Source organism: Dermochelys coriacea, chromosome 13, assembly GCF_009764565.3.
Source record: "Dermochelys coriacea isolate rDerCor1 chromosome 13, rDerCor1.pri.v4, whole genome shotgun sequence".
Lineage (NCBI taxonomy): Eukaryota > Metazoa > Chordata > Testudines > Dermochelyidae > Dermochelys > Dermochelys coriacea.
The window spans coordinates 6,446,004-6,459,473 of record NC_050080.1 but is presented as its reverse complement, the minus strand read 5'-3'; the positions used below and the strand labels follow the sequence as shown (position 1 = coordinate 6,459,473).

Sequence of the window (13,470 nt, the reverse complement as noted above, 5' to 3'; positions counted from 1 at the left end):
GACCTCCCGAGTCTGCAAAAGTGGGATGGATATTTTGTAAGGACTGAATTCCTTGGCTGAGGGCATGTGGATGTGTGTGCATTGAGGGGGAGGAGAACCACATCTCTGACGGTCAAACTTGGGCTGAAAAAGCAGGCCAAACTTTAACCAAACCAGTCTGCTTGCCCCTAGCCAAGATCTGGAAGGAGTTGTATCTGTGTCTTTCAGTCCAGCCCAACAAGGAGATCAAAATAGTCTCAGCAGTTCGGAGGAGCAGCGTCACCTCTCTTGCCGGAAGTTCCAACCCCTATTTCACTCCTACACCCAGCCTGGGATTCCTGCCAGCAGCTGAATGCAACCCCAAATCGGGTGAGGTCTCACATTTCAGTGCCACTTATCTAGTGCTCAGAAGGGCTGAAGATATTACATTAGACTTGAGACTAGTGATAAGAAGGCTAATTTCAACAGGCCTAAAAGGAAAGGGCAGAATTGCACGAACAAGGCTAGGGAAGTTCATCTTACATGCAGTAGCTCAATTCCTCTTCTAGTGCAGGGGGCCGATGACAATGTGATCTTGGCTTGGCAAAGGGATTGGTGCCAGAAAGGCCTTAGCTTTGCCATTCCATAAGTAAGGTTGAAGCTGGCTTCTTGCTGTAAGCCACATTTTTATATACCGCCTCTCATTGCAATGAAACCATTTTTCCTGGAAATGTTGTATGCCTACTCTCCTCTCAGGGCAGAACTTTTCTGGTTTAAAAACCAAACACTTATTATATCAGAAAAGTTTTAAAGTTACGGTCCCTTGAGCATGTTTACTTGTACACCACTTTTGAGAAAAGTTTTCTGAGGCGGGCTGTCTTTTTGAGGGGTTCATTACATCTCCAAAACAGCATGCTTAGAAGCTGCAGATTTGTGGTGGTGTTTTGATCTTTCTAAGGAGAAGGGTCCTTTAATGCTGGGCTCTGTAAAGTTGTGTGTATATTAAAGCACATTGCAATACGTTCAATTTCTACACAATTTTTTTGAAGAAAACAAATTGTTTAGTGTTGATCAAAATATTTCAGGTTCTCTTTGGAAAACAGAATCTTAATTTCCATTTTCAAAAGCTTAAAACATATTTTTTTCTTGTTTTAACCCCCCACCCCTTTTGTTGTGGGAAGTAAAGAGAAGTTTCAGTGGAAACTTTCCCTGCCAGTTCTAATACTTGTATAGAAGAGATACAGATAAGGAAGATGTCTTTGAATTTGTCTCAGATCTGCTCTGTGCTCATAGAATGCTTTTTGCACAGAAAAGCTTTGGATGGTTTGTGCGTCCATTCCCCAGTCTGGTACTTCCCAGTCTTCCTTGTTATGCATTATATTGTATTTAACCTTTGCACACGTGATTCTAATCGGATCTGTCACCTTTGGCTCTAGTGCTAAAGAGGCCTGTCACCAATGAGGAGCTCCTGTCCCCTGGGGCTCCATACATCAAGAAAACGCTAACCGTAAGTGACCAGTCAGAATGCTGTTACATTAGCAGTAATGCTAAACCCTTCCTGGCTGCTCTGTTAGCTTTCTAGGTGCTGTCGGTTTTCATTCCTGTGTGTTTAAACCATGACTGAACCTCACGTCATCAGGACCTTTTTTCTTTGTTCGACTCACATGAGGCTCATGAGCTGGCGCCTTGGGATATTCTTGTGTTTTGAATGGGCAGTGACTGTCCCCAGGTTGCTGCCGCTTGGTGACGTTTTGTATGTGTATTGGGGTGGAGAAAGGAGAAAAGTCCTTTTAAGGAGAAAACTCCATTGCATTCCATCTAGGCTTGTACAACAGCAGCCTCTCTTGTCAAAGACACTAAGACATTCATTTCCCTTTCCTGTCACTGGTTGATTGCCTTTTCATGCCACTCTGTATGTACCTGGTTCCTATGATCCACTCACAGATAGCTGAAGGCATCTCAAAGTGTACTAAGATACTCTGTGGGTTCAAAAGGGAATAGGAATCCATCCTGAACACTAGGAATGTTCAGGGGTTAAGATTCTGTTTCGGACTCCAGGATGACTTAGGAAACCATAGTTGTTGGGGGTTTTTATTATTATTCATATTACTTTGGAATCTAGAGGCTTCAACAGATCAAGGCCCCATTTTGCAAGGCACTGTATGCACTCATAGTGAGAGACAGATCTTCAGGGCAGGGATTATCTATCCTTTTCCCCCCCTAAATGACAATTTGCATACATCTCCCACTCTCCCTTCTTTGCTCCCTTGCACAGGAATTGAACGAAATGCATCTCCAATCCATGAGCCAGATCTTTCAGTCCAGCTCCACTGGACACAGAGAGATTCACTTTATACAGGGAGAATCTCCAAGTAGCCAGTTAAAAATGTTTTATGGCCCACTTGGCTCACCAGAATGGCACAAGGGGGCTGTAGGAGAGCAGTGGATCTGGCCTAGAGTGAGTGCAAAAAAAATTGATTTCCTGATTGGGCTCTTTCTGAGTGCTGTGTTTAAGGATATGCTATCCGTTCTCAATACCAGCCTTGCCCTGACTGTCAACTCTGTCAAGCTGGGCCTTTCAGCTGCTGTTTTGGTCCTTTTGCACGGCTCACTTTCTCTCCTTAGTTGTGCTGCTGCTGTTTTGTAACATGTGATGCCCTTTGAGAGTTCCTTTGTATGTGTTGACCAAATGCACAAAGTCTCTGCTTTCAGCATGACAGCATGCTTCTCCGACAAGCTGGGATTGGGGTGGCGAAAGTGGGAAAAGAGGATGTTTTTGTTCAGCATGTGACTTCCCTTGCCAGCAAAAGTGCATGCAAGAATTATGCATGGTGCAGCAGTGTCTCTTGGTATGTTCTTTGCATGTGACTTGCTTTAAATCTCGCATTGTCTATGTGTGATCCTTGTACTCTTCACAGCATGGAATACTAGTTAGAAAGTAACTTTGGAAACACTCTCAGTTGAACCCTGTGGTTTTGTGTCTCATTTGGTGTATGGCCCAGAAATATATTGTTGCTCCTCTGATGAGTGGCAGCAGATGTCAGGGGTCCTAGCAGGTTGGTTTCCTGTCAGAGGGGAAATCAGCAACACAGAGCCTGGATATATTCTTAGTGTAACTTGTTTTATTTACACAATATACATCTGTCCTTGAACAGAAGTGGTCACAAGCGGCATGCAGGCTATAGTAAGCTGCATGGAACTTGGAGGGAGGAACACAGGTTGCAGGAAGGAAGAGTCTGGAGGAGGCAAAAGGAAGCCAGTCTGTGTGCACGTGGTTGGAATGCTAGCTGCAGCATCCCTGTAAATAGTTCTCGTAACGAAGAGCCAGTGTAGTTTTAGAACCTAGAGCGCTCTCTAGCATGCCACATATTAAACACAAGAGGAGAACTCTTTCAGAGAGAGTGAGGGAGAACGACTCTAGCCTGGCAATTAAGGCACTCTCCTGGGAGATAGCAGATGTGGATTCAAATCCCTACTCTGAATGAGGCAGAGAGAAGATTTAAGTCCTCTCCTACTTTCCAATGAGTGCCTTCATCACAAGGTTCAAGAGTTACTCTCTTTGACTCAATGACTATTTAAGTATGTATAATCAGTGGAACAGCTTCAAGAGGAGAGACTGGAGCAACCCACCACAGAACAACCTATGCCCTGGTGGTTAGGATGCTCACTTGGAAGGGAGAATACTGAGATCAAGATCTGCTGCAGTATGGGGATTCAAACCTGGGGCTCCTACATCCCAGTCAAGTCCCTAACCACTGAGATAAAGGGAGATGTGTGCACACATGTTTTCTGAAGCTGGCTGGCCCACGCTAGAGTTTATCTCACTGTAGAATATGTGGGGCATTCACTAGTTGAAGTGATAATGGGGCAAGGCTAAACGCTGACCACTTCAGTTCAGCAGAACTCCTTTGTGTGGTCATCTACATGAAGGCAAGAAAATCTTTGTGAGGCCCTTACAGTCCCTCTGTTCTGTTTGTAGATTGTGGGGGATGCTGTGGGCTGGGGGTTTGTGGTCCGTGGAGGGAGACCCTGCCATATCCAGGCTGTGGACCCAGGAGGACCTGCTGCTGCAGCAGGCATGAAGGTACTGTATAATCTGGATCTTCCTGGTGTAGCATGTGATATCACTTGTATGCTGATCAAACACATGAGGCCAAATTCATCCCCGGCATTAATCCACGGACTGCAATGAGGGTGAATTCAGTCATCACTCACTACTATGTTTCAAATCTGTAGCAATCCCTGTGACGCTTGGAGTGAGGATTGCAAAGCATGCACCTACTTGCCAGCAATGGGACTTGTGTGTGTTAAGGTGGCTGAGGCTTGGCTCTCTTCAAGGTCTTATGAAGATCCAGCTGTGGCTGTTGCTGCTCTGTTCTAAACCTCTGAGTGGGGGGAGAGCCAGTGTAAAGGGAAACACTTCATGGCCCATTACATTGCATTACCTCTACAGACTGGTGTCAACAAATATCTGTGTCAGCTACTACGCGGTGGAAGCTTGAAACTGACTCTGGGCTTGTAGATTGCCTGATGAGTTTATTTCGGAGAAGAATTTTGAATGCTATGGCTATTGTGCTCTATTCAGGAGAAACCTAGAACAGCACAGCAGAGATGCTGCAAGACACAATTGTGCTTTGTCACAGCCGTGTGAGGGAGGTTTGCAAAGTGCCTGCCCTTGGCTGGATCTGACTCCAGTCAAAGTCATCATCTTCAGTTTCATCAGCATCCTATTTGTAATGATTCTTCCCATATGTGGCTTGTCAACAGGGCTCAAACCCAGGACCTTTAGTACTGCAGCACAGACCTCTACTACTTCAAATAAAGGAGTAACTCTTTAGCTGATAGTATTAATAGGCTGTTATCCTCTAGCAGACCAGATGCTGAGAGAGATGTGACACACACACTGCCAGCGTGTTATGTAGTCACCAGAAAACTGTTCTTTCCTGTCTGTAACTGGGATTTCAACATTTATCTTTGTCCTCAGTCAGGATGAAAAGTCAAAATACTGACACCATCCATGGGATGGGAAGTTCAGAAAAACTTCTATTTGGAAATGTTATTGTTGTGGCTTGGTTTTACACTGAACTGCACCCACCTGAGCTGCTGCAATGCTTCATGAGATTTGTAGTTCAGATGCCTCATGCCCTCATTCTCTGCTAAGGGCCAGATGCCCCAGGAGGACTACAACTCCCATGCTGCATTGTGGCAGTTCAATGGGGTGGGGAAAATTGTGGTACATCCTGGAGGATTTAGTCTAGCGTGGAACCCAGCCCTTAGACAAGAATAGGGGCATGAGATGCCTGAACTAAAACTCCCATGAGGCACTGCAGCAGCTCAGACAGACACAAGCTACCGTTGAACTGACCCAAACCAAAACATTTTGATTCAGATCAAGAAATCAAAATATTTAGATTTGGGTTAACCTGAGAATTGTTTCAATTTTCTTGATGAAAAATCTGAATATTTTTTGACAAAATTGAAACTTTTTCCTGTGGGACTTTGATTTTGTAGAGACGTTTTCTATCAATAAAACAAAACAAAAAACAAATATCCAAAAACACTTTTCAGTGAAAAATTCCCAATCAGCTCTAATTGTTAATATACTGCATATAAATTATTTAATGCAGGGAAAGAGCAGCACGCTGCTTTGAAACACCCAGTATTAAAACTCCTGGGGTAATAAGTGTGTTCTGTCTTACTAAAAAGAAAGTTGTGTGTGGAATTCTTTTTCTTTGCATGTGAAAGCTGCAGAATGACTCTGCAGCGATAAATCATTCCCTTTGGGGATAGGGAGAAGAGTTTGCCTTCATTCATCTTGTAATCGCTCTGCTGATTCCAGCTCATATGCAATGAGCTGAGCTTCTGAAAAAGATTTTAGACCAACAAATCAAATATAAATGGGCTTTGTGCTCTGGTTGAAGATTAATTTCTAAGAGTAAAGAAAAGAGGAAATTCTTAACCCCCCCCCGCCCCCCAGCAGTCGAGGAGTAATTTTTGTACAGATCTTGTTTATCCTTCAAGTCACTTGCTGGGATATTTGAAGTAATAAGGTTCTTCAGAGACAGAAACAATTAGACTTGCTCATATGCTTCAGGCAGGATTGGAAAGGAACAGGTGCAGGTAAATTTGTTCCATTTGCTCAAGAGCTCATTTCATCCAACCCTTTCCTCTAATCTCATTATTTTAAAAAATTACCAGTATTAATATCACGTCTCACTGTCAGCTTTTTACATGTACGTGGTCTGCTCATAAAGGGGGCTTTGCATTCGCCATTTGCGCCCAATGTAAATCCCTGGGGTTGCCATTAAGAATCCAGTCACTATTAGTGTGATTTATAAAGTGTATAAAATGCTTTCTGGTTGTAGGATTCGGTAAGAGAGACCTTCTTCACAAAGTCTCACTCTTCTGAGCAGGTGCAGGTGCAGTTGCAGTGTAGTCACATCGCTGTAAAACATTCCTCTCTCTCCACTGCAGGTGTGTCAGTTTGTTTTCTCTGTGAACGGAATGTACGTTCTGCATTTGGATTATCCGACCATCAGCAGCCTCATTATGACGGGACCGCGAACGCTTGTTCTGGAGGTCATGGAAGCCATTGAATGAGTGAAAAATCCTCTCCCCATCACTGTTCCAAGAGGCAGGATACTTCAGCTTCTAAAGGATGGAATGATCAGTTACATGATTCTGCTAAAATTAGGGGAAGGACCAAACCTGGTCTCTCATTCTAAGAGATTAGGCCTGAAATGTAGCCTGACATCTTGACTTGTCTTAAGTAATTGGAATCTGATGGGGCAGGTCTCTTGGGCTCAGACAGGACTGAGGTATTTGTGGCTCAGTGCCTAATCCTGAGAGATGATGAGCACCCACAACTCCTTTTAGAGTCAATGGGGGTGCTCAACCACACTCAGGATTGGGTCCTTAGTGCACATGGTCCTTTCACCTACAAGGACCTGAGGTCAAGTCGCAAGTCAAGTAAGAATTGAACTGAGTTTGTTTGATCTCCAGGAACCAGTAAGTGATGAAAAGCTTGTTGTTTTTGTTTAAAAAAACCTACCATTCTGGTTGATGACCCTGAGCAGAATACCTGAGCTCAGGAGAGCCAACTAAAAACACTTATCTGAAAGCTGTACACATTCCAGATGATGCAGTACATGGTGCTGGTGACCACATCAAGAAATAAAGGAAAGAATGCCACAGTGAGTTATGTTTCCTTATAAACAGGAAAGAGACACCTTTTCCAGATGGAATCTGACATACTCAAGGGAAATAACTTTTATTTTTGAAGCATCTAAGAGATTTCCAACATTTACATTTTTAAAAATGTCTTTTTAAACTATATTTTTAAAACTCCTGTAGCTGAAAGTGTCTTTTTTAAATAAAATCTGTTTCGATGCTGATTTGTCAATGTTTTAATATTTGATTAGATAGTTTCTCTTCGATCTCTTTCTTCAGTGCTCCTCCCTCTAATGGTGTGATGTCTCATAAAACTGATATTCTATAGACTTGTAATACAAATAATAAAAAAATAAATAACCAAAGAAATATTGGTCTAACTGTTGTGCCAGTTGGGCACAGGCTTGTTTTCCAGAGACTTAAAATCCAATAGGAGGCAGAGATCTAATCCAACATCCAGTGATCATCTTTTACAGTGACATTGGTGCAATGTGGAGGATGGGTAGCGTCCAACTTTTTTTTTTTTACCTTGACCGTTCAGGCCAAAATGTAAGAAGACTCCACATTAGGACTGATAGAAAAATGGAATTTCCATCTGATGGGTAATTCGAATATCGCTACATTTTTGTTTTCATCCTGAATTCGGATATGATATCAATATGTGCAGGTTTTTTTCAGAATGAGAAGCTCCAGAAAATGTCAATTTGGAAATAGAAAAATGCTTTAATGTTAATCTCTACATCCTCCAGAGATGCTGTAAGGCCCCATTCTCCCCTAGGGGCCTTGCTCTCCATAATACATCTCCCACCATACATCATGGTTTCTCCCCACAGCTGAGTTTCCATGGGGCCTGATGGGCCTCTTTCTTGTGGAAAATTTCTGTTCTGATAAATCGTTTTGCAATGGGAAAACGTCTAATTTGGAATTTTGTCTTCATGTGGAGTAGGGCTGATACAATTACCAATGTGGGATTGGATTTGTATTTCGGGAGAGGAAGGAAGAGCCCTATGTATGGAACTGTCAACTTAAAAATCACACTTCTCTGAACGTTTTACAGAACATTACTAGAACTGAAGATTATTTAAGAGTAATTGCAGGAGATCATAATGATTAGGATTGCCAACCCTCCAGGATTGTCCTGGAATCTCCAGGAATTTAAGATTAATCTTTAATTAAAGATTATGTCATGTAATTAAACCTCCAGGAATACATCCAACCAAAATTGGCAACCCTAATAACGATCCCTTTTGGCCTATCTATGCAATTGTCTCTATTTCAGTTTGCTTTGGGCATTTGAAACCTTTTGGTGTGTAATTAGATGGGGCCTGGTCCAGTGCCTCTTGAAGTCAATGGGAGTCTTTTTATTTATTTTGGTGGGTTTTGACTCAGATTCTTAGTTGTATGGGTTGGCCTGTCATACAGCACCAGAAAAGAGAAGATTGGAGTGGCACAATTTCTCCTTCACAGAAGCCATGTTGGTTTATCTTTTTTAGATCTGGTTGTGTTACAACGTGGAATCATAGAATCATAGTACTGGAAGGGACTTTGGTCATGGCAGGACTAAATATTATCTAGACCATTCCTGATAGGTGTTTGTCTAACAGGCTCTTAAAAATATTGAATGATGGAGATTCCACAGCCTCCCTAGACAATTTATTCCAGTGCTTAAAACCTTGACAGTTAAGAAGTTTTTCCTAATGTCCAACCTAAACCTCCCTTGTTTCACCCCATATCTACTAGCTCAAAAGAAGTAAAAAATTCAAACCTCTGTTCATGTGCTAGCCATTGAAAGGGACACAACCACACTATTAGCAATAGTTACCCTTACTTTTGAGGGTGATGCAAATCCTAGTGGAAATTGTACATGTGCAGCCTACTATGGAGTGAATTAGATACAGCACGTTATTAATCATAACAAGAAACTGGTCTTCAGTTGACTGTACATCGTGCTGACAATTTGTCCCTCAAGCTGTAGGACTGCTTGAAATGAAGAGAAATTAGTGATATTTAAATCTCATGCTTTCCTCCCTTCCATGTTCCAGTGTCCATCAGTGGCAAGGCATTTGTGCCAGAGAAATCTGATTCTAGGCATTAGGGATGGAAACTTGGTTTTATAGAAGTCAGTGGAATTTTTACAATTAATTTAGTTGAGGACAAGATTTCACCCTGTTGTTGGATTGAGAGTCATTTACTCAGCAGCTGGGTTTAATGAATATTTATTAAAGCAAAACACTCAGAGTAGTAATTAGTTACTCACAAGTGGAAAGCTTATCAGGACAATCTCATCACAGTCAATGAGACAATATAGCTTCAACCTCCCTTTGTTATACAAACTTATTTATAACTTTTTGTTATCTTTTATACATATGTATAGTCTCTCATTTCCACATTAAATCTCCTCTGTCAGTACAGGTTTAGTGTGAGTTCAAACCCGTCTTTGATAGCTTTTTAGTTACTTTATCTTTTCTTGTCCTCTCAAACATGATTGCTTTGCAATTTCTTACATGTGCACAACACTCAACAGGATTACTCTGCAGTTTCTTACACATACACTCTTCTACTTATGCTTATGCTGTTAAATGTTATCAGAACCGACTCTTCAAATCTACATCAGGTTTCTGTGAGCCCTAAATATGCCTTTACTCCCAATATTTGTGAGTTAATTCATTACTGGAGCTAGCTGGGAAATGGAATTTCTGTCCTGTGGGGTGAAGGGGGGGAATATTTCTTGGAATCTCTTCATCCTGGAATGGGACAAAAAAAGCCAAAAAAAATTTTTCCCAGTCCTGAAATTCTGCAATGTTTTATTTTGGAAACACTGAAAGATTCCTGCTATATCTCTGACATGAAATATGCCCAGTCAGCCAGCCAGGCAACTGGAGAGTCCAAAAAACTTGCTTATCAATCAGGTGAGCAGCCCAGTAACCCACTTAATTTGTGGCCTAAATGGGAGCTGACCTCCTGAAAATCTGAGCCTGGTTATAGATGCTGAAGACTTGTGAAAATCTGTCCCCAAGTGTACATCATTAATGGACATGACTGTAGAAATGGTTGCTCTATTGATTTTACTGCAGCCCCTTGCATTGCCTCTGCTGTTGATGAAAGACAACTATTCATTCCCCTCTCACTGGTGCAGCTAGCATAGGGATTTGTTGTGATACAGCTCAGCAAATCACTATAATATCGGACAGCAAGATATTGTAGTGGAGGATACACAGAGGTCCTTGCACGTACTAAAGGGAAACTGGGCAATCTTTCAATCCATTTATCAAGATGCTGGCAGTTCTCATTTCCAGCCAGGTGAAATAAACTGTGAGCAAAGAAACCTGATCGGTATCCAGAGCATCTTAACAGATACATTAGTTTAAACTCCAGTTTGACTTGGATGCATAAGTTGTGTGTCAACTCTAGGATCTACTCCAAACTGTAGGGTTCTCTCTAAGCATAGGAAAGGCCAGTAAAGGTCTATGTTGTCAGGTTCCCATGCAGTGAACTTAAGGCAAGAGAGGGATACCATACCACAAAGTCATAGAATCATAGAATATCAGGGTTGGAAGGAACCTCAGGAGGTCATCTAGTCCAACCCCCTGCTCAAAGCAGGACCAATCCCCAGCTAAATCAAACCAATCCCCAACAAAATCAACCTTTCTTTGGATCCAGAACTGAGTGCAGAGGCCCAAAACCCAATAATGAAGTTTGGATCTGGATCAAGATTTTTCCCCCAAAGTTCAGATGAGGGTGGGGCACAGTGTTCCATTTCACACATACTTTTAGTTTTAGGATAAACAGTAGCAACAATAGGCAGCTATTAAAATCCATGGGAAATCCAAGAAAAATAAATTGCTTTAGTTAAAGGGAGAAGTGTGTGGATTACAGTGAAGGAATTATGAAACACACTTTGTTTTCTTTTGATAAGGTTGAAGTTGTTTGTTTCAGTTTTTGCATGAACTATATTATATTATAATAATTTGTATAATATTAAAAGTTTAAAATAAAGCACTTATGTAATTTAAATATTTCTGAAATGAAACTTTTTTCAGAAATTTAATTTTATGGAAAATTTTTGCCTTTTCATTCTGATTCAGGATGAAAGAAAATTCCAAAATGTTGGAGTTTCCCATGCAATGGAAATTCCAAGTTTTTCACCAGTGCGAATTGTAACACAAATAGGATAGTGCCGTTGTTAATCACTGGAGAGCTCTTTTCAAATCTAGTCTAAAATTATAACACAGTAAGGATGCCACTGTCATCTGATGTATTCTGGGCAGTGGGTCCAAACTCTGGACCTTTCACTGAACCTCAGTGGTGCTGCTGGTGGGAGAAGAGGATTCTTTCAGAATAATCTCCAGTTGCAAACCTGACTTTCTAGCTTTGGTGATGGGTCAGATACAAAAGCTGACAGTATTTCACTAACACGACTCGTTTCACAGGATTTTGGCCCAGAACAGTGTAAATCTTGCGATTGCTGCTAATGTTGGGAAACTTCCACAATTTGGGGCCAAAATTACATCCAACAGTTAATAAGACTTCAGCAGCATCAAATTCTGCTCCCATGATTCAGGTCCCAGGCTTGCAAAACTTACAGGTGTGCTTAACTTCGCTCAAGGACATGCAGGATCAGGGCCTCTGAAACGTTCAGGTAGCTTAATCAGATGTGGAAATGTCCAGCTTGAGCAATCCCTAATTCTGAGTTAGTAAAATGCAGGGGAATTCCACCTTGCCTTCCTTGCTGCACTCCCAAGAAATTCATAGATCTCCTCCTTACTGGATGGTTAGTATTTGAGCCCTCCCAACATGATTAACAAAATCAAGCATGGTTTGCAGAAAAATATAATAATCTATTTTACAAACCAGGTTTGATTAGCCATATGTAGCAGCCCAAATCTGAAGTGTTGTTCTGTGCTTGGTGCATAAAGAGGGTGGGGGAGAAATCAATAGCACGTTCTCTCTCTCTTTCTCTTCCCTCTCTCTCTCTGTCAGCAGTCGAGAAATCTTTCAAGCATGCTCAGAGGCGGGAGAAGTGCTGGCTTCCTTTGTCAAAGATCAAGAATGTAGTTGGATTCTTTGCACCTCCCCAGCCAACTTCAGGGAAAATAAAATTGAAAAGCAAAGGTTTGTGACAGATCCTTGTTGGTTTCTAAGCTGTTCTGATTTCTCTGTACTAAGCTATAGGGGGCTGTATTGTTTTGTAGAGTGTGCTTTTTTTGCCTTTACTCTTTCTTTTCTCTTGACAGAATAAAGAATTTTTATAGACCTGCAAACTTTGTGAAACTCCCAGATAATGTATTGACCTAGCTAAAGTTTGATGGTTTTGTATAGTTCTCAATTCCATAGTGACAGCAGGTCCTTAAAGCTTAGAACTTTGATCTCTTTAAGGTGAAGTAACTTTTAAACTCTCATTATCCTGTGATGAAGTATAAATTCCCCCAGAACTGAGAAGAATGTCTTTCTTATAATCACTTGATGCTCTGTAGATAGTGAATGATTCCATTAGAGAGTGGTGGACATTAGAAAAGGAACCCAGTTTTGATCTTTAGTGACTTTTTTGTGGCACACAACCTGTCCACTGAATGCATCCAATGAAGTGAGCTGTAGCTCATGAAAGCTTATGCTCAAATAAATTTGTTAGTCTCTAAGGTGCCACAAGTACTCCTTTTTCTTTTTACAACCTGAGGGAATTTCTTATAAGGAGTGAAGTAGTTAGAAGGGTTTGTTAGCTCACAGCTGAAGGTTTGATGATAATCCTGGTTGTCTGGATTGTTTTTCCCCAACTGTTTCTGTGTTTACTTGCCTGTACCAAACTGATACTAAGCTTATCTATGGTTTGGGGAATTTTCACGCTGTAAAGGAACCTAGTACCTTAGTATTCCTTTGGGGTTTTTCTCTCCTAATCTTTCTTCAGCTTCCAAGTCCCTTTAGAATCCTATTAACAGCATCTTTAAATTCTCTACAATTTACCTGTTGAACATGGTGAAGGTAAATATAGGAGCAAAAACAAAGGTGCTAAGTCCCTTGCAGGGGGCGTGAGAAAATATTGGTTTAGAGGAGTCCTGGCCCTTTGCTTGTTTTATACAGCACATCATGCAGCCCTGACTACATCATCAACAGTGTGGCAGGTGCTGGAAAAGCACCCCACAAAATGTTTTGGTTTCAAAGACTAGGCATTTTTCACCAAAAAACTCACACTTTTTGAAACATTCCTAACCAGCTGTCCAACCCTCTCATGGGTGTTTTTTTTTTCAAGTCTGATTTTGCAAATGTTCCAGTTCTGAGATAGCAAGTGACCCCACGATGCTAAGCAGGTATCTCTTCCTGGGATCTGGAGCAGGTGACTGACTCTGG

General features: G+C 41.5%; 2 protein-coding genes across 3 annotated transcripts in view; both read left to right on the top strand.

Annotated features, from left to right (window-relative positions):
- The window catches only part of LOC119841938 (DEP domain-containing mTOR-interacting protein-like), a 38,846-nt gene extending 30,725 nt beyond the window's left edge, over positions 1-8,121 (top strand). Inside the window, exons 6-9 of one of the 2 annotated variants that reach the window (XM_038369770.2) lie at positions 208-348; positions 1,395-1,465; positions 3,938-4,042; positions 6,433-8,114. In XM_038369770.2, the coding sequence (XP_038225698.1) occupies positions 208-348; positions 1,395-1,465; positions 3,938-4,042; positions 6,433-6,558 (443 nt within the window). In that variant the 3' untranslated portion in view covers positions 6,559-8,114. Of the gene's footprint in view, positions 1-207; positions 349-1,394; positions 1,466-3,937; positions 4,043-6,432 lie in introns of both variants that reach the window. The other variant, XM_038369771.2, reaches the window with a different exon arrangement.
- A 3,994-nt stretch (positions 8,122-12,115) lies between these two features.
- COL20A1 (collagen type XX alpha 1 chain) overlaps positions 12,116-13,470 on the top strand; it is a 91,152-nt gene continuing 89,797 nt past the window's right edge. The window contains exon 1 of the mRNA XM_043496182.1: positions 12,116-12,240. The gene's annotated coding sequence lies outside the window, so the exon portion shown is untranslated. The remainder of the gene's footprint in view (positions 12,241-13,470) is intronic.